The 18,245-nt window shown below is 47.5% G+C and overlaps 1 protein-coding gene across 3 annotated transcripts in view; it reads right to left on the bottom strand.

Moving 5' to 3' along the window:
- The window catches only part of ACRBP (acrosin binding protein), a 74,771-nt gene that overhangs the window by 3,117 nt on the left and 53,409 nt on the right, over positions 1-18,245 (bottom strand). For 2 of the 3 annotated variants that reach the window (XM_024111147.3, XM_042855077.2), the window contains exons 5-8: positions 2,611-2,743; positions 577-756; positions 294-461; positions 126-212 (exon numbers count right to left, since the gene is read on the bottom strand). In XM_024111147.3, the coding sequence (XP_023966915.1) occupies positions 126-212; positions 294-461; positions 577-756; positions 2,611-2,743 (568 nt within the window). The remainder of the gene's footprint in view (positions 1-125; positions 213-293; positions 462-576; positions 757-2,610; positions 2,744-18,245) is intronic. The other variant, XM_065585766.1, reaches the window with a different exon arrangement.

Below are 18,245 nucleotides of genomic sequence, written 5' to 3'. Positions count from 1 at the left end.
GAGAAAATCCTGGGGCAGGACAGAGCCCAGAGATGGGAAACTGGAGTTGGGAGGGCTGCCATTCTGGACTGTGAATGGTCAGTGTGGAGCTGGGTAGATCCCTGGGGAGTGGGGCTGCTCCTCACCTTCTGGCTGCTGAGGCTGCGCTGTAGGCACTGGTGACTCTTGAATGCACAGTAATTAGGGTGCTGAACTCTATCTGAGTCACAGATCTGGGGAGAGAGCAGTGAAATGTTAGAGAGAAAATAGAGGCGAGGAGGAGGGATGAGGGGACAGTGGGGTTCGGCACTTACTTTGTTTGGGAAGTCTCCTCCTTGGAAGAAAGCATATTCCACTTGCAGCCAAAGGATCACGCGGGGGTCATCACAGCCGTGCGTGGCCAGGCGGCCACACCAATAATCTGCACGCAGCCCTCCATACACCTCCATCCCATAATACCCCATTGCCTCCAGGGAACCAACCTGCAAACAGAGGGGAGGATTAGAGACAGGCAAGCGTCCCTACTGCAATGCCCCGGTTATGCCTAATCCAGGACCTGCCTCAGAGCCTTGGGTACAAGCGGAGCTGGGTCTGTACCTTATTGCCCACAGCCTGATACTGGACAGAGATCTCAGGGTTGATGTAGGTAGTGAAGGTGCCAACATTGCAGTGAACACGTCTCAGATCTGACACCCCATGGCACTGCTCCCTCTTCAGTGAGCAGAAGGCACAGTCAGGGCATAGATCCATGTGGTGTCTTCCAAGACTATCGCACACCTAGAGAGGAAGAAAATGGCAAGGTGAAGGGGCTGTTGTGGACTGAGTTGAGCAGGGAGGGAGGGCATGGGGAGACTGAGAGCTGGTCTCAAAGGCCTCCCATGCTCTTGGACCAGACTCTGTGTGTAGGTCCCATCCAATTTATAATCTAGCCACTCCAGCCCCAGCCTCTTCCAACAGGAGGGACTGTAGAGAGCAGAGCCAGAGCACTGGCTATTTGGGGAGTTCTCATATACTCCTGTACCAGACGCTACAGTCAGGAAGAACTGCTAAGAGGGATTAGGGAGTGTTGCCACAGAGGCTAAATAAAGGTTTCAGAGTAGCAGCCGTGTTAGTCTGTATCCGCAAAAAGAAGAACAGGAGGACTTGTGGCACCTTAGAGACTAACAAATTTATTAGAGCATAAGCTTTCGTGGACTACAGCCCACTTCTTCGGATGCATATAGAATGGAACATATATTGAGGAGATATATATACACACATACAGAGAGCATAAACAGGTGGGAGTTGTCTTACCACCTCTGAGAGGCCAATTAATTAAGAGAAAAAAAAAAAACTTTTGAAGTGATAATCAAGCTAGCCCAGTACAGACAGTTAGATAACAAGTGTGAGAATACTTACAAGGGGAGATAGATTCAATGTTTGTAATGGCTCAGCCATTCCCAGTCCTTATTCAAACCGGAGTTGATTGTGTCTAGTTTGCATATCAATTCTAGCTCAGCAGTTTCTCGTTGGAGTCTGTTTTTGAAGTTTTTCTGTTGTAATATAGCCACCTGCAGGTCTGTCACTGAATGACCAGACAGGTTAAAGTGTTCTCCCACTGGTTTTTGAGTATTTTGATTCCTGATGTCAGATTTGTGTCCATTAATTCTTTTGCGTAGAGACTGTCCGGTTTGGCCAATGTACATGGCAGAGGGGCATTGCTGGCACATGATGGCATATATCACATTGGTAGATGTGCAGGTGAACGAGCCCCTGATGGTATGGCTGATGTGATTAGGTCCTATGATGATGTCACTGGAATAGATATGTGGACAGAGTTGACATCGGGGTTTGTTACAAGGATAGGTTCCTGGGTTAGTGGTTTTGTTCAGTGATGTGTGGTTGCTGGTGAGTATTTGCTTTAGGTTGGGGGGTTGTCTGTAAGCGAGGACAGGTCTGTCTCCCAAGATCTGTGAGAGTAAAGGATCATCTTTCAGGATAGGTTGTAGATCTCTGATGATGCGCTGGAGAGGTTTTAGTTGGGGTGACAGCTAGTGGTGTTCTGCCATGTACATTGGCCAAACCGGACAGTCTCTACGCAAAAGAATTAATGGACACAAATCTGACATCAGGAATCAAAATACTCAAAAACCAGTGGGAGAACACTTTAACCTGTCTGGTCATTCAGTGACAGACCTGCGGGTGGCTATATTACAACAGAAAAACTTCAAAAACAGACTCCAACGAGAAACTGCTGAGCTAGAATTGATATGCAAACTAGACACAATCAACTCCGGTTTGAATAAGGACTGGGAATGGCTGAGCCATTACAAACATTGAATCTATCTCCCCTTGTAAGTATTCTCACACTTGTTATCTAACTGTCTGTACTGGGCTAGCTTGATTATCACTTCAAAAGTTTTTTTTTTCTCTTAATTAATTGGCCTCTCAGAGGTGGTAAGACAACTCCCACCTGTTTATGCTCTCTGTATGTGTGTATATATATCTCCTCAATATATGTTCCATTCTATATGCATCCGAGGAAGTGGGCTGTAGTCCACGAAAGCTTATGCTCTAATAAATTTGTTAGTCTCTAAGGTGCCACAAGTCCTCCTGTTCTTCTTTTTTTAGAGGCTAAATAGTGATTCTTACCGAATCCCCAAATCCAAAGGTTCTTGCCTCCATTCGCTTCCAAGCCTGGGTAATGGCTGATGACAGGCAGATCCCCTCCAGCATTGCATAGCAGAGAATCACCAGAGCCTCATCCCTCTCCAGAGCTAAGAGGCTAATGCAGAGTAAGAAACAGAGAAAGGAACAGCAAGTCAGTATCTGGGATCTGTAGTTTCCTGCTGGTTCTTTAAGGGATGAGCGGAGAGTGCTGCACTGGCTCATAGTCCAGAAGTTCTGTGTATTTGTATGAGTGGAAGGCATGTGTGCAGTGTTTGTATGTGTATGTGTAATATGTATGTGTATTAGTGTATATTTATTTATGTGAAGGGGAATTTGTACAATGAATAGCATTACTGAGAGTTATCAGGTGGCACTACTGCAGTTCTTGCTAGTTTTGTTTATTTGAAGATATAGGAATTAGATCTTGGAGAACTGCTTATTGTCAGCTGTGGTGACACACAACACAACAGTGCACTGGACAAGGAAGTTTCATGCATTTTTAGTGTGCACATAATTGTGTGTGTGTGTGTGTGTGTGTATATATATAGATATGTTTGTGAGGAGCTCAGTAGGCATGGGCCCAAGAGTGGGTGTGTGAGGAACTCACTGTGCACACTCATAAGGCTATTTTTGTGGGCATGAGAAGGCCTCAGCCATGCATGTACAAGAGTATAGGTGCAAGAAACTCTCCAGGTATGTGCACAAGGTTGTGGTTGTGCAGCTGTATAATGAGCTCTCCAAAGGTGTGGGTGAGGCACTCACAGTATGTGTATGTGCATGAGAGTGTTACCAGACCACAGTGAACTGGTCCTATATCTAAACAAATCCTTCTTAATAACAGCAGACAACCACCTACTATAAACCCTCTATAGATAACCCAGGAAAGAGATCTGGAGACAAAATTCAAAAGAAAAACATGAGACCACCCTGAAAACTTCAAAAACCTAATGAATGCACATCAAACAAACACTCTGGCCAAATAGCAAATGACATTAACATTGCCACAAAAGACTCTCTCAGAGTCTTTACCAGATCAGCACAGCATCCCTAATCACACAACCACACAATCCTAACCACACAAAACAGGACTGCCACTCCAACAGAAAGCAAAATGATTTCACAGAAGCTGCCATATACTCAGGAATAAAGTGAGAAACTCTCCAACTTAAAACACAGAGAGGTACATGTCACTGACCTAAGCACAGCTTGCCACAGCTCACTGATGTACAACAAATCAGTGCTCCAGCAAAAAAACTGGAGCACCTGATGGAAAAATTCACACAGACTGAAGATATGATGGACACCAAATGCTTCTGGCAAATCTGGAAAAAATTTAAGGCAACTAAAGAAAAAAAACCCATATATTCAGAATAGTAGAATCTGGACAGAACACTTCTGGGACCTATACAAAGGTATCAAACACCTGAAAACACATTAAAACAATTTGCCTCAACCTTTCCGGGTTCATTAGTTAATTAATCTAACCATCCAGTCTGGACACTTCCCTGAGATATGGTCAATGGACAAGCTACCTGAATACAAAAGCGGAGATCCCTCAACCTAAACAAATATAAAGGGCTCTGTTTGAGCAGCAACAGTTGGCTAGCTATTCTGTAGTATCTTCAGCAACAGAATAATGCATTACCTGACCAGTCACAACATAGTTCAGGCATGCCAAACTGTTTTTCCTTGAGAAATGAACTATAGGCCACATTATTACCCTACAGGTGCTATCATGGTTACAAGGAGAGCAGTGCCTTACACGCCTTTCCAGTACCTCTTGAGTGTGCCTCTCACGTGACAGTTTTTACTGCCTTCATCCCTGTCTGTGTAGAACTCCGCCATTTTACCTCTTTTAGACTGATGTCTGGTTGCAGCCCCTGTTTACCACCTGTGATATCTTAACAGGCCTAGCTGTATTTGGTACTTGGAAGAAACATCCTTCTGGGCTTCTGGTGGCACCTTAAAGACTAACAGATTTATTTGGGCATAAGCTTTTGTGGGTAAAAACCTCACTTCTTCGGATGCAACTGATACTTGATACCTTCTGGGCTTGTGACCAGCAGCAGACTGAAGTGACTCAAAACAGTTTCTTCAAAACAAATGCCTTGTTTATTCACCCAAAGGTACATTGCAACCAGAGAAGAGAGTTAAAACAACCAAAGGCATACAGACCTGGCTCTTGCCTAAAGTTTATAATTTCCCTCAAGCTTAGTCAAGCCCAGCTGCCTCAGACCCATCCTGCTGGGCCTGTGTCTCAGTCCCTCTACTCTCTGCAAACAATTCCCTGATGGCTGAACTTCCCCCTCCCACTCTAGAGAGTTAACTGTCTAGTCTCCTTTTGACCTTAGGCCTTCAGCCTTGTCAAATCAGCTATGGTAATTTTGACTGGTGGCTGGAAATAGCATCTTCCCAATTAGTGGCCCAGCCATTGTTCTCTTAATTCCCTTGAATTTGCTTACCCAGAGGTGTCTTATCTCTGTCCATTGTCTTGTTTCCTGCTTGTTCTTCCTAACAGCCCCTTTTGATTTAACTCCCTGTAGTCAGATAGAATAATATATGCAGGTAAACAGAGATAGTCCAGATATCTCTCTCATTTTCCACAGATGTGATTAACAAGTATGTAAAAGACAAAAAACAGGGAGAAAGATTTGGGCTCTTCATAGGCTTTAAAAAGCTTTTGACTCAATCTGACATCTAGGACTGAACATTAAATTGGTGGGAAACATGACATTAAACCAATCCAATGCAGTCCATCCAATGCAGAATAAAACTAAACAATATGCAAACAGAAGACTCCAAGCAAGAAAGGGAAGTAAAACAGAGATGGAATTTCAGCTCAACCCTTTTGAACACATACACTTGCCGCGTCCGCAGGTTCATGGTTCGCTGTTCCAGGCCAACGGGGGCGGCGGGAAGCAGCGCGGGCTGAGGGATGTGCTGGCCACCACTTCCCACTGCCCCCATTGGCCTGGGATGGGGAACCACGGCCAGTGGAAGCTGCAATCGACCGAACCTGCGGACGCGGCAGGTAAACAAACTGGCCTGGCACGCCAGGGTGCTTACCCTGGCGAGCCACGTGCCAAATGTTGCCAATCCCTGCTCTAGAACAATCTCCAAACCAGGGTTTTCCAATAAGTAACTCTTAGTAGAATTCACAATGCTGAGTTATGCAGTGTTGTTGTAACCATGTTGATGTAACCCTGAGTTAGGCACCTAGGCTCTCTATATAACACATGTGAAGAATTAGGCACCTATGAATGGCATTCATAGAAGCCAGCATATGGAGTAAGGAGCAGCCTAAGCTAGCTAGGAGGAAATCTCAAGGAGAGGGGCACCTAACTCTAGGCCAGAGGGAGGCGTCTATCTCTTCTCAGAATTCACAGCTGTGAGCCCTTCCCTGGAATTAGGCACCTAAGTTAGATCAGATCAACCCTTTCTCAGGAAAAATGCGAGAGAGGGACCACTCTACCCTATTATAGTCAATAGTCCAGTAGTCAGGGCTCTCACCTGGGCTGTGGGAGACCTGTTTTCAAGTCTTCTGAATTTGGGCCTCCCATATCCTAGATGAGTACCTTAGCCAGTAGGCTATGGAATATCTGGGGGTGGCCTCGCTCAATCTCTCCTATTGGAGCTGTTCCACTTTGTATAACTGAATAAATAATCAGAGAAGCAGAGAGTCTTTCACAGCCCAGGTGAGTGCCTGAACCACCAGGCTATAGGGTCAATCTCTTCTGCTCTCTGGCCAAATAAATGTTTGTTTGCAGTGCATAACAACAATAACCTTTTTTGGTCCTATAAAACCCCTAAACAATAGTACAGATTTTTAAGCATCATCTACTGGCACATTTTTATTAACTGTTTCCAGATATACAGACATATAGCACACTTGTAACATATCTCTTCCCATAAACGAAACAATCGTTTAAATTCGTTTTTGAATTTATTAGGCAACTTTATTGCTCTTCCATTCTAAGTGATGATATTTTGAGTCTCTTTCCCTCTCTTTCTGTTTGTCTGCAGGAAAATTCTGTGCTGCTAGATTTTCTGGCATCACCATAATGACAAGTCATGAGGGTTGCTAGTAGCTGCATCCATGTGGACTCACTTAAGTCATTCAGAGAGATCAACTGCTCCTTGGCTGATCTCAGGAAACAACAGCTGCAATGGTAGAATTGTTCTTATACTATCATCATGTATGATGTTTGCTTCTCTTTCCATACATATCCCAGCCCCTCCACCTCTTGTCTCTCTCATGAGGAACTCCTCATACTCCGACTAGCTGTCGTATCTGGAGCTCAGGAAGCGCTTTGTCTTTTAGCTATAGTAGTATTTGGCTTGTTGTCACTGCTCTTTAACTTGGTCTGTCACCTTTTCCACCACTGGCTTCAAAAGCTTATTTGCTGTGAGCAGTGGAGTCCAGGGTCTGCACGATATGAGATGCTATAATGGGCTGCTGCCCATGCACCCATGCTTTCTGTTGCTGTATTTTTCCAGCCCAGTAGAGCTTTCACGGATCTTCACTATCACAGTTTGTCTTTTCTAGTAGTTTCTTGGCAATCTTGACAGATGTTTCTGCTTTGCCATTAGACTGGCTGTGATAGAGAGAGGATGGGAAATGTTCAAATTCCCAACATGCAAACTGAGGTCCATTATCTATTACAAGAGTCCTGAAATTCCATGCCAGGCAAACTGAGCTTTGCAGCATTCAGTGACAGAGGCTGCTGCTGTTGTGTATATAAGGGAATTTATTTCCCAGTTCCAAATACTCATCAACCATCAAAAGGTAGGCTTGATTTCCCACTATACAAATGCTCCAGGCTGATCATCTTGTAATAAAATTGCTCCCAATGCTCACTCACTTGCATCACATAGAATTGTTACAAGTTCCTTCACAATTTTACATAATATTTTAGGTAAACTGGGTGCCCTTTCAAACAAAACGGAGTGTTCAGACATATAGGAACAATGAGTGCAGGCCATACCTATGGAATGAGGGACAGTAGCCTGGTAGAAAGGGCTAATGCAATCCTTGGATGTATAAACAGAGAAGTAGTGAGTAGTAGGAAGGTGATTTTGCCTCCATATACAGCATTGGTGAGACCGATTCTGGAACAGAGCATCCAGTTCTGGTGCCAAAATTTTTAAAAGGTTGTTGAAAAATTGGAGGGTGTGCAGAGAAGAGCCACAAAACTGGCTCAAGGGCTTAAGAAAATGCCTTAGAGTGAGAAATTTAAAGAGCTTAATCTGTTTAGTTGATCCAAAAGAAGATTAAGAGAGGACTTGATTACAGTGCAGAAGTCCAGTACCTTCATGGGAGGAAAATACCAGGTACTGAAGAGCTCTTAAATCTAGCAGAGAAAAGCAGAACAAGAACCAATGGCTGGAAATTGAAGCGAGACAATTTCAAATTAGAAATAAGGCACCGCTTTTTAACAGTAAGGTTGATTAGCCATTAGAACAAACTATCTAGAGCAGTGGTGGATTCTCCATCTCTTATTGTCTTCAGATCAGGACTGGATGCATTTCTTGAAGATAGACTTTAATCAAATACTTTAATCAAAAAAGTTATAGGGCTCAATAAAGGGGTAACTGGGTGAAATTTTCTGACCTGTGACACATTAACACCTCTCAGGAATGATCTAGGTGTACTTAGTCCTGCCTCGGTGTGTGTGTTGGGGGGGAGAAATTGGGGGTACTAGATGGCCTCTTTGGGGTCCTTCCAGTCCCTCATTTCTATGACTTTTGTGACAGAATGTCAGACTGGATGAACTAATGGTCCCTTCTAACCTTAAACTCTATGCGTTTATGAATTAACAAATCCCACAAATTGCTGTATATCTTGCACATTTGTGGAGAGGGAATGCCTCACATGGCTTGGACCTTCTCAGGGCTTGGGTTTAAGCCCTGTGCTGTTCGAAGGTATCTGATATACAACATAGCTGACAGGCATGATCTCATTTTTTTTCTCACTCAGTTTGAGATTCACTGACATGTACTATAAAGCAGTACATGATAATGATCAGCATTAATCTCTTTGAGGGAGTCTCCACAACCAAACCCTAAGGTATCATCTGCAATTACATCAACCCTCTTGAGTCTCTCTAGCACTTCATGTTGACATCTCTGGTATGCTTCTAGCACTAGAGAAAAGTCACATGGCATTTACAGCCATCTAGATCTGACCAGAAGGGTCCAGAAAGACATCAAATGAGGGCTTTCTTCATCAGGTGTTAGCACCAGAAACCTCTTTGGCAAAGAAAAGACCTTTGCCTTTGGCAGGATCCCTTAAATTGTTGATAAATGATAACAGGAGCATTGTTAAGATTTCTTGAGGAGTAAAAGGTCAGTGCATAGGCAGAGTTTGCTTGTTTTTTATACAGGTACCATATCTGTTAGACACATAACTCTCTTTCAGACTCCCATTTCCATGAGATTGTCAGTCTGTTTTTTAAAGTATCTTCTTCAATGGAACTTCTCTTCTGTGTCAAGCTCATTGTTGCAGTTTCACCCCTGGGTTGATTTCCAAAGGCCATTCTCCAGGAAGGCATCCAAGGCCTGTAAAAGCATCCCAATGATAGGGACTCTTTAATGCAATGCTTGATCTGTCATTGGCAAAAGCCCACTGGTTCTGCTGAGGCACCTGTGGATTTCAAGTAGCAGAACCCCATTTATCGGACCTATTTGGGACTGGAGTCAGATCGGATAATCAAAAATTGGGATAATCTGAAGAATGGGAAAGTGAGAGTCTGCAGTGCCATCTAGTGGCCACATGAGCTCTGGACCAGTGTGAGCTGCTTGTTTGGTTAATACGGAGAGCCAGAAAATGGAGAGTCAGATAACGGGGTTCTACTGTATTTCAAATATGAATCATCCCAGGGGTTAAATTAATGTGTCATTGGAGAGATTTAGCCTGGAGTTGTTTGTTTTCCAGTAATGTGAGTGATTTATCTTGTGCAATTTTACAGTAATCTTTGCCTTGCAAGTAGAGCCACTGCCAGTTTGACATGGGAATGTCAGAGCTGGGTCATGCCTGAAGTTTTAGTTTTGCAAACCACAGTTTTCCTTCATAGTTCATGGCCTCAGTGCAGTGGGTGTTGGTGAAGACAGAGCTGTGCTTTCGACTCCTTTTAGTCTCTCTTGAATTCAACCTTCAGATAGCAGGCCTGGCATCTTTCACACCTCTCTGTGGAAACCGGCAGTCCAACCACTCTGGGGCTGGATCTCTGGGGTGCAGCCCGTTTACTACTTGTGTTAATACAACAGGCCCAACTGGGTTTGGCACCCCTCAGTCTTCTCCGGGCACCTGTGAGAACAGGTGATTAAAGTAGCATTTAACTGCCGAAGGGAATACAGCATTTAGAAGAATGGACTAACAGCAAAGACTCCTATGCACATATTTCATTATCTAGGCATAACCATTGCTCAGATAGGTCCAGCTTATTCCCCTGTCTGGACTGGGAGAGTCAGGGCATGGCTACACTTGCAGATGTAGAGTGCTTTGAGTTAAACCAGTCTTTGGAGAGCGCAGTAGGGATAGCGCTGCAGTATGTCCACACTGACAGCTGCAAGCGCACTGGTGTGGCCACATTTACGGCACTTGCAGTGGCATTGGGAGTCGTGCATTATGGGCAGCTATCCCACAGAGCACCTCTTCCCATTCTGGTGCTGTGGCTTGTGGGAAGGGGGCAGGGGGTGCGGGGCATTCTGGGTTCTGTCCCAACGCCCCATGATGCATCGGTTCGCATCCCAGCAATCCCTCTGCTTCAGTCCACATTTGGCGCCATCTTTCAACGTTTTTTGTGTTGCGCGCTCTGTCTTCCCTTTCGGTCTGCAGGAATGGAGCCCAAGCTGCTGAGGAATATGCTGACGAGTTTCACCAGCACGTCACGTTTGGCAGTCGAGTTACTCCTTAACATCCAAACTGACAGTGAGGACTCAGACAATGATATTGACTCGAGTAATGCATACGACAAGATTGCTTGTGGCATTCACGGACATGCTCACCACCGTGGAACGCCACTTTTGGGCTCAAGAAACAAGCACTGAGTGGTGGGATCACATCATCATGCAAGTCTGGGATGATGAGCAGACGCTGCAGAACTTTCGGATGAGAAAAGCCACTTTCATGGGACTGTGGATGAGCTCGCCCCCACCTTGCGGCACAAGGACACGAGATTGAGAGCTGCCCTGACGGTGGAGAAGCAGGTGGCTATTGCAATATGGAAGCTGGCAACTCCAGACAGCTACCGATCGGTCGCGAACCAGTTTGGAATGGGAAAGTCGACTGTTGGAATCGTGTTGATGCAAGTTTGCAGTTCCATTAATCGCATCCTGCTCAGAAGAACCGTGACTCTGGATGCATGACATTGCGGCTGGCTTTGCACAAATGGGTTTCTCTAACTGCGGAGGGGCAATAGATGGGACACATATTCCAATTCTGGCACCAACCCACCTAGCCTCCGAGTACATTAATTGGAAGGGGTATTTCTCTATGGTTCTCCAGGTGCTTGTGGATCACCGTGGGTGTTTCATTGACATTAACGCAGGCTGGCCTGGAAAGGTGCATGGTGCACGCATCTTTCAGAACACTGGCCTGTTCAGAAAGCTGCAAGATGGAACTTTTTTCCCAGACCAGAAGATCACCATAGGAGAAGTCGAAATGCCCATTGTGATCCTTGGAGACCCCGCTTACCCTTTAATGCCGTGGCTCATGAAACCCTACACAGGGAGCCTTGACAGCAGCAAGGAGTGATTCAACACCAGGCTGAGCCAGTGCAGAATGACTGTGGAGTGTGCTTTTGGATGTTTAAAGGGTTGCTGGCGCTCTCTGTATGGGAAGCTGGATCTGGCCGATAACAGCATCCCCGCGGTTATATCCGTGTGCTGTACCCTTCATAACATTTGTGAAGGGAAGGGTGAAAGATTTACTCAGGCATGGAACTCGGAAGTTCAACACCTGGAGGCTGAATTTGAACAGCCAGAGAGCAGGGCTATTAGAGGGGCCCAGCACAGGGCTGCAAGGATTAGGGATGCCTTGAGGGAGCAATTTGAGGCTGAAAGCCACCAGTAATGTCTGGTGCCCTGTTCGGGAGTGAAGTGCAGTGGTTCCAATGTTAGCAGGAATCTGTGTTTGCTATGCTGACTTGCAGTGCCTGTTGCTTTCCTGAACTAAGGTATCTTTTACTTTATGCAATAATAAAGAATGTTTTCAAAGCCAAAAAATCCATTTATTGAAAAGAAACACAACTGCTTGGGAAACAGAAAGGGCAAAGGGGTGGGGTGGGGAACGGTACAATCACAGATTTGCGTATGTCCTGTTATCATACTCAGCCTTCCTGTCTGGTGTGCTGGGAAATGAGTGCTGCACTTCAGGATGGCTACTGCATGGTGATGGGGGTTGAGTGCACTGGGTAAAGGTCATAGTTTGCAGGGCTGGGTGGTGAAGCTACAGGTGTTGGAGGCAGCTGCTGGCAATAAGAACCCGGATGTTGGGGAAAGTGGGTTGGAGGTGACATGGGGGCACAAGGGAAAAAGAATTTTGGGACAAGAGCTGCGGGAGGGGGGGGCAGGTGCAGTAGTGCTCCGCCTGCATGGCTATGAGCACCTGGATAGAATCCGCTTGGAGCTCCATGATACTTATCAGCCAATCCGTGCTTTGCTGCCAGAGCACCGCACTTTTGTGCTGGCGATCCGCATTCTGCTGGCAGATCCTCCTTTCACTCTCCCTTCACTTCTGTGCTTTTAGATTCTCTTTAAGTGAATGCTGCATTACTTCATGCAGCATGTCTTTTTTGCTTCTATGTGGCCTCTTCCTTCTTCTTTGCAGTCTTTTGGCCGGTGATAACACAGATGGCTGAGATCTCAAGGTTGCATCTGTAAAGGCAAAATGCAACACTTAACACGAGGCACCATTGTTCACACCAGACAGAGCAATGATTCCCCCGTACCTAAGGGCAAACACAGTCTACACAATAGCATAATTTGCCCATCCCAAAGCAAGCGCACATAACCCAAAATGATGAGTAAGCACAGGGTCAAGGGGGACTGATTGTTTCATGGCTGTACTGTCCTCTGGGTTTCTGTGCCTTGGGGAGAGCTAACAGCTGCAGAGGGCCCCTATACTGAACCTGTCCCCACATTTTCCACAGGAGTTTGTCCTGGAAGATTTCTCACTGCTGAGGGTGACCTGGGAAGCAAGGGAGGGTCTTGTACTACAATGCAGCTTCCGCCCTGGCCCATATGCAGCTTGCCTGTGTGCAGCAATGGTCCCCCCGCCCCTCACGGCACAGTGGCACAGACATGTTAGCCTGACTGGGACAAGGACCAGAGTGGCTCTCACAAGAAACGTGCGCAAGTGCATTGCCCAAGTTCTGGATGAGACCTTTGAAGAGATCACTGAGGCCGATTACCGCGATGTGAGAGAGCACATCAACACCCTATTCCGCATCTAGGCACGCATGCAGCCCTAACCCTCCTCGCCCCAAGAGCCCGCACCGAATAACTTCCTTCCCAAAATAAAAGACGCTTACCGGGAACCTCTTCTGGTGTTTGTTCTTCCCCAAGCACCGGCTGCCGCAACTGGCTACCTTCCTCCTGGCTTGAAAACATCTCCTGGCTGCCTGCATCTAGGGATTCCAGGGTGTCTTCCTCCTCCTCAGCACCCTCACTCCCACTTTCCTCCTCCTCTTCCTGCCTTGTTGAACTGGGTTCTGAAGTGTCCATGGAGGTACTCGGAGTGGAGGTGGGGTCGCCTCCAAGTATCATGTCCAGCTCTTTGTAGAAATGGCAGGTCACGGGGGCAGCACCTGAGCGGTGGTTTGCCTCATGGGCTTTGCGGTAGGCATTCCGCAGCTCTTTCACTTTAACCCTGCAGTGCAGTGTGTCCCAGTCATGGCCCCTTTCCATCATGTCCCTTGATATCTGCCCGTAATTCCTATGGCTGGAGCACAGCTGGGACTGGACAGCTTCCTCCCCCCAAACACTGATGAGGTCCAGCACCTTGCCATTGCTCCATACTGGGGATCGCTTGGTGCGTGGAGGCATGGTCACCTGGAAAGATTCGCTGAGAGCACTCCATGCCTGGCTGAGCAAACAGGAAGGGGATTTTCAAAATTCCCAGAGAATTTAAAGGGTAGGTCTGATGGTTGGTCACCTGAGGGCAGGGCAGTAGAGTTCAAAGTGATGACCAGATTGGCTAGAACAAGCATTGTGGGACACTTCTGGAGGCAGATCAGAGCACATTAACAGACCAGGGCGTCCACACTGGCGCCGCAGCACTCCAGCCGGGGTGCATCACACATTATTCCACTTGCCGAGGTGGAGTACCAGGAGCGCTCTAGCCGCAGAGTCAGAGTGTTCTACGTGCCTTGCCAGTGTGGACATGTCGTGAGTTACAGCGCACTGCGCTGCTTTAATGCGCTCTAACTCGCAAGTGTAGCCATGCCCTCAGCCTGCTTGCTGCAGTGCCTGTATCTCTCTATTAATCTGGGTGCCAGCCTCAGTCTGCTGACAACTCACTCAGTCCCCTTCTTCCCAAAGCCAGCAGGTTTAAGGTTTAGGATCTCTTCTGATCCTAGACTGTCTGCCTTGGGAAGAATAAACCATGCCAGCCTAAATTGTGTCAGGTAGGTACCTACTTCCCAATCCATGGACCAGCCATTGAACTCCTTTTAAGTTGTTTCCTCTAGGTGTCTTATCTTTGCCATTGTTTCATTTCCTGTTGGTTTCTCCCTTAACAACCTGTTTTGCTTTAACTCTGTGCAGTCAGGCAGGATAATAATGCAGACAAGGCAGAAGTGTTCAGTAAATATTTCTGTTCTGCATTTGGGAAAAAGAAAGATGATTTCCATTCCACTAGTATTTCCTGAGGATGTTAAATAGCAGGCACTAAAGTTAGACATTTTTAAATCAGCAAGTCTGGATCACTTACATCCAAGAATTTTAAAAGAACTGGCTGCAGAGGCTTGCTGGACCACTAATGTTGATTTTCAGTAAGACTTGGAACTTGGGAAAATACCATTAGACTGGAAGAAAGCTAATGGGGGCGCAGGAACAAACCATCCCGAAGTGCAGAAAGAATAGCAAATATGGCAGGCGACCAGCTTGGCTTAACAGTGAAATCTTCGATGAGCTTAAATTCAAAAAGGAAACTTACAAGAAGTGGAAATTTGGACAGATGACTAGGGAGGAGTATAAAAATATTGCACAAGCATGCAGGGGAGTAATCAGGAAGACCAAGGCACAACTGGAATTGTAGCTAGCAAGGAATGTGAAGGGTAACAAGTAGGGTTTCTACAGGTATGTCAGCAACAAGAAGATGATCAGGGTAAGTGTGGGTTCCTTACTGAATGGCGGAGGCAACATAGTGACAGATGATGTGGAAAAAGCTGAAGTACTCAATGCTTTTTTTGCCTCGGTCTTCACAGACAAGGTCAGCTCCCAGACTGCTGCACTGGGCAGCACAGTATGGGGGGGAGGTAAGCAGCCATCAGTGGTGAAAGAACAGGTTGAAGACTATTTAGAAAAGCTGGACGTGTACAAGTCCAAGGGTCCAGATCTAATGCATCCAAGGGTGCTGAGGGAGTTGGCTGATGTGATTGCAGAGCCATTATCTTTGAAAACTCATGGCGATCGGGGGAGATCACAGACGATTGGAAAAGGCAAATATAGTGCCCATATTTTAAAAAGGGAAGAAAGAGAACCCAGGAAACTACTGAACGGTCAGCCTCACTTCAGTGCCCGGCAAAATCAAGGAGCAGGTCCTCAAGGAATCCATTCTGAAGCACTTGGAGGAGAGGAAGGTGATCAGGAACAGTCAACATGGATTCACCAAGGGCAAGTCATGCCTGACCAACCTGATTGCCTTCTATGATGAGATAACTGGCTCTGTGGATATGGGGAAAGCGGTGAATGCGATAGATCTTGACTTTAGCAAAGCTTTTGATTGGATGAATGGATTATAAGGTGGATAGAAAGCTGGCTAGATTGTCGGGCTTAACGGGTAGTGATCAATGGCTCAATGTCTAGTTGGCAGCTGGCATCAAGCAGAGTGCCACAGGGGTCGATCCTGGGGCGGTTTTGTTCAGCATCTTTATTAATGATCTGGATGATTGGATTAATTGCACCCTCAGCAAATTCGCAGATGAAACTAAGATGTGGGGAGTGGTAGATAGGCTGAAGGGTAGGGATAGGGTCCAGAGTGACCTAGACAAATTGGCGGATTGGGCCAAAAGAAATCTGATGAGGTTCAACCAGGACAAGTGCACAGTCCTACACTTAAGAAGGAAGAATCCCATGCACCGCTACAGGCTGGGGACTGACTGGCTAAGCAGCAGTTCTGCAGAAAAGAACCTGGGGATTACAGTGGACGAGAAGCTGGATGAGAGTCAACAGTGTGCCCTTGTTGCCAAGAAGGCCAACAGCATATTGGGCTATATTAATAGGAGCATTGCCAGCAGATCGAGGGAAGTGATTATTCCCCTCTATAAGGCACTGGTGAGGCCATACCTGGAGTATTGCATCCAGTTTTGGTCCCCCCACTACAGAAGGGATGTGGACAAATTGGAGAGAGTCCAGCGGAGGGCAACGAAAATGATTATGAGGCTGGGGCACATGACTTACGAGGAGAGGCTGAGGGACCTGGGGTTAGTTAGTCTGCAGAAGAGAAGAGTGAGGGAGGATTTGATAGCAGCCTTCAATTACCTGAAGAGGATAGAGCTAGGCTGTTTCTCAGTGGTGGTAGATGACAGAACAAAGAGCAATGGTCTCAAGTTGCAGTGGGGGAGGTCTAGGTTGGATATTAGGAAACACTATTTCACTAGGAGGGTGGTGAAGCACTGGAATGGGTTACCTAAGGAGGGGATGGAATCTCCATCCTTAGAGGTTTTTAAGGCCCAGCTTGACAAAGCCCTGGTTGGGATGATTTAGTTGTTATTGGTCCTGCTTTGAACAGGGGATTGGACTAGATGACCTCCTGAGGTCTCTTCCAACCCTAATATCACTGGTCTACAATTTTTGAGAAGTTGTCTGCTTCAGAGATAAAATGTGCTATTTATCATGTATTTTGATGTGCTGAATTCAAATACGACAATTAAAACAACTGATTGGCTACTGTTTCTAAGATATTTAAGTTTTTACATTTTATGTCTATGTATATTGTGTAGATGGGAACAGGCGTTCTAACGTAAGGGAAGGACCGGTCTAGCCCTTTAAGGAAACGCCCGGTCATGGAGAACCTGGACCACTTTGCCAGGTAGGCCCAGCATGTGGATGGCTTCCTACTTTCGAGGAGGATACGCCTGACGCCCTCCGAACATCTTCTCTCCTCCACGTTTAGCCACTGATCAGCCACGCTGTCAGGTGGAGAGTGTATTGGAGATGTTGGCCACCCCCTCGTGGAGCGGGAGGGCCACTCTGGCCGGTGCTGAGGACGAGAGTACATTAAACAGCGAGTCCGAGGGTTCCTCCATCTCCTCAGCTTGGAGGTGGAGACTGGACGCCATGCGCTTTAGCAGCTCCTGATGGGCCCTGAAGTCCTCCTGCAGTACGGAGGGGGTGGGGCTGCGATCTTGTCCTCCAGTGCGGGGGCTGGGGCCGGTACCGAGCTCTGCACGTCAGCCGGTGCCACGGGATCCACCCCTAGATCGAACTCCTCCTGCAGTGCCGAGGAGCCTTGACCCGTCGAGGCATCCCTCGGGGGCCTGGATAGCACAGCCAAGGATGCTTCTGATGCCCCTGCCGCCGACTGAGGGCCTTGCTGGGCGTGTGCTGGGGGACAGGGGGTCCACTGGCACCACTGGCTCTGCCATGGGGGCCCCTGCCATTGTCCCTGGTGCAGAACTGGCGGTGCCAGCTGTTTGGGTTGACCCGATTGAAGCCTAGGGCGCTGCGTGTGGGACGAGGTCGGGGTTGTCAACGACCTGTCAGTGCCGTGCGAGCGGTAGAAGTGGTGGTACCTAGCACGGCTTCTGCCGCGGTACCTGGACTCCGGCGTCGAGGAACGGTGCCGCCTCGAGCTGCTGCTAGTCAAGATGCTTCGACGCCTGGACCCATGACAGCGAGGAACAGGCAAACCCCGCCAGGAGTTGCGAGCTCAGTGCCTCGACGCGCGAGAGTCAGAGTGCGACCGGCGCCGGCGTCTGTGCCGGGAACGGCTCCTGTAGTTTCATCTAGAACGGGAGCGACTGCAGCGTCGGTGCCTGTCCCGCCGATACCTTGTACTCGGCATGGAGCGGTCCAACTGCGTTCCGATGGCACTTTACCAGACAGCCTGGAGGGCGATGAGAGCGGAGGCTGAGGACTGTGTCTCGACCGGACACTGGGCGATGAACAAGCCCCAGAGCGGTCCCCTGACTGGGATCTGTGGTAGTCGACGTCGGCTGGTGAGAGCCCAGCGGCCGCTTGCCTCTGGACTGTGGTCCGGGTGCCGGCGGGGCCCCAGGCACCTGCAGGGACATAATGTCTCTGGCCGCCTGCAGAGCCTCCGGTGTCGAAGGCATGCGGACTTCAGCTGGCAAGGCCTGAGTTGACGCAACCAGGCTTCTCTGTTCGACTTGAGTCAGAGCTCTAGAACCCAGGGGGGAACCAGGGCTGCCCGACGTGGGCCTAGCCTCACT

Source organism: Chrysemys picta, chromosome 1 (genome assembly GCF_011386835.1).
Source record: "Chrysemys picta bellii isolate R12L10 chromosome 1, ASM1138683v2, whole genome shotgun sequence".
Taxonomy (NCBI): Eukaryota; Metazoa; Chordata; order Testudines; family Emydidae; genus Chrysemys; species Chrysemys picta.
This window is presented reverse-complemented; position numbering and strand designations above follow the sequence as displayed.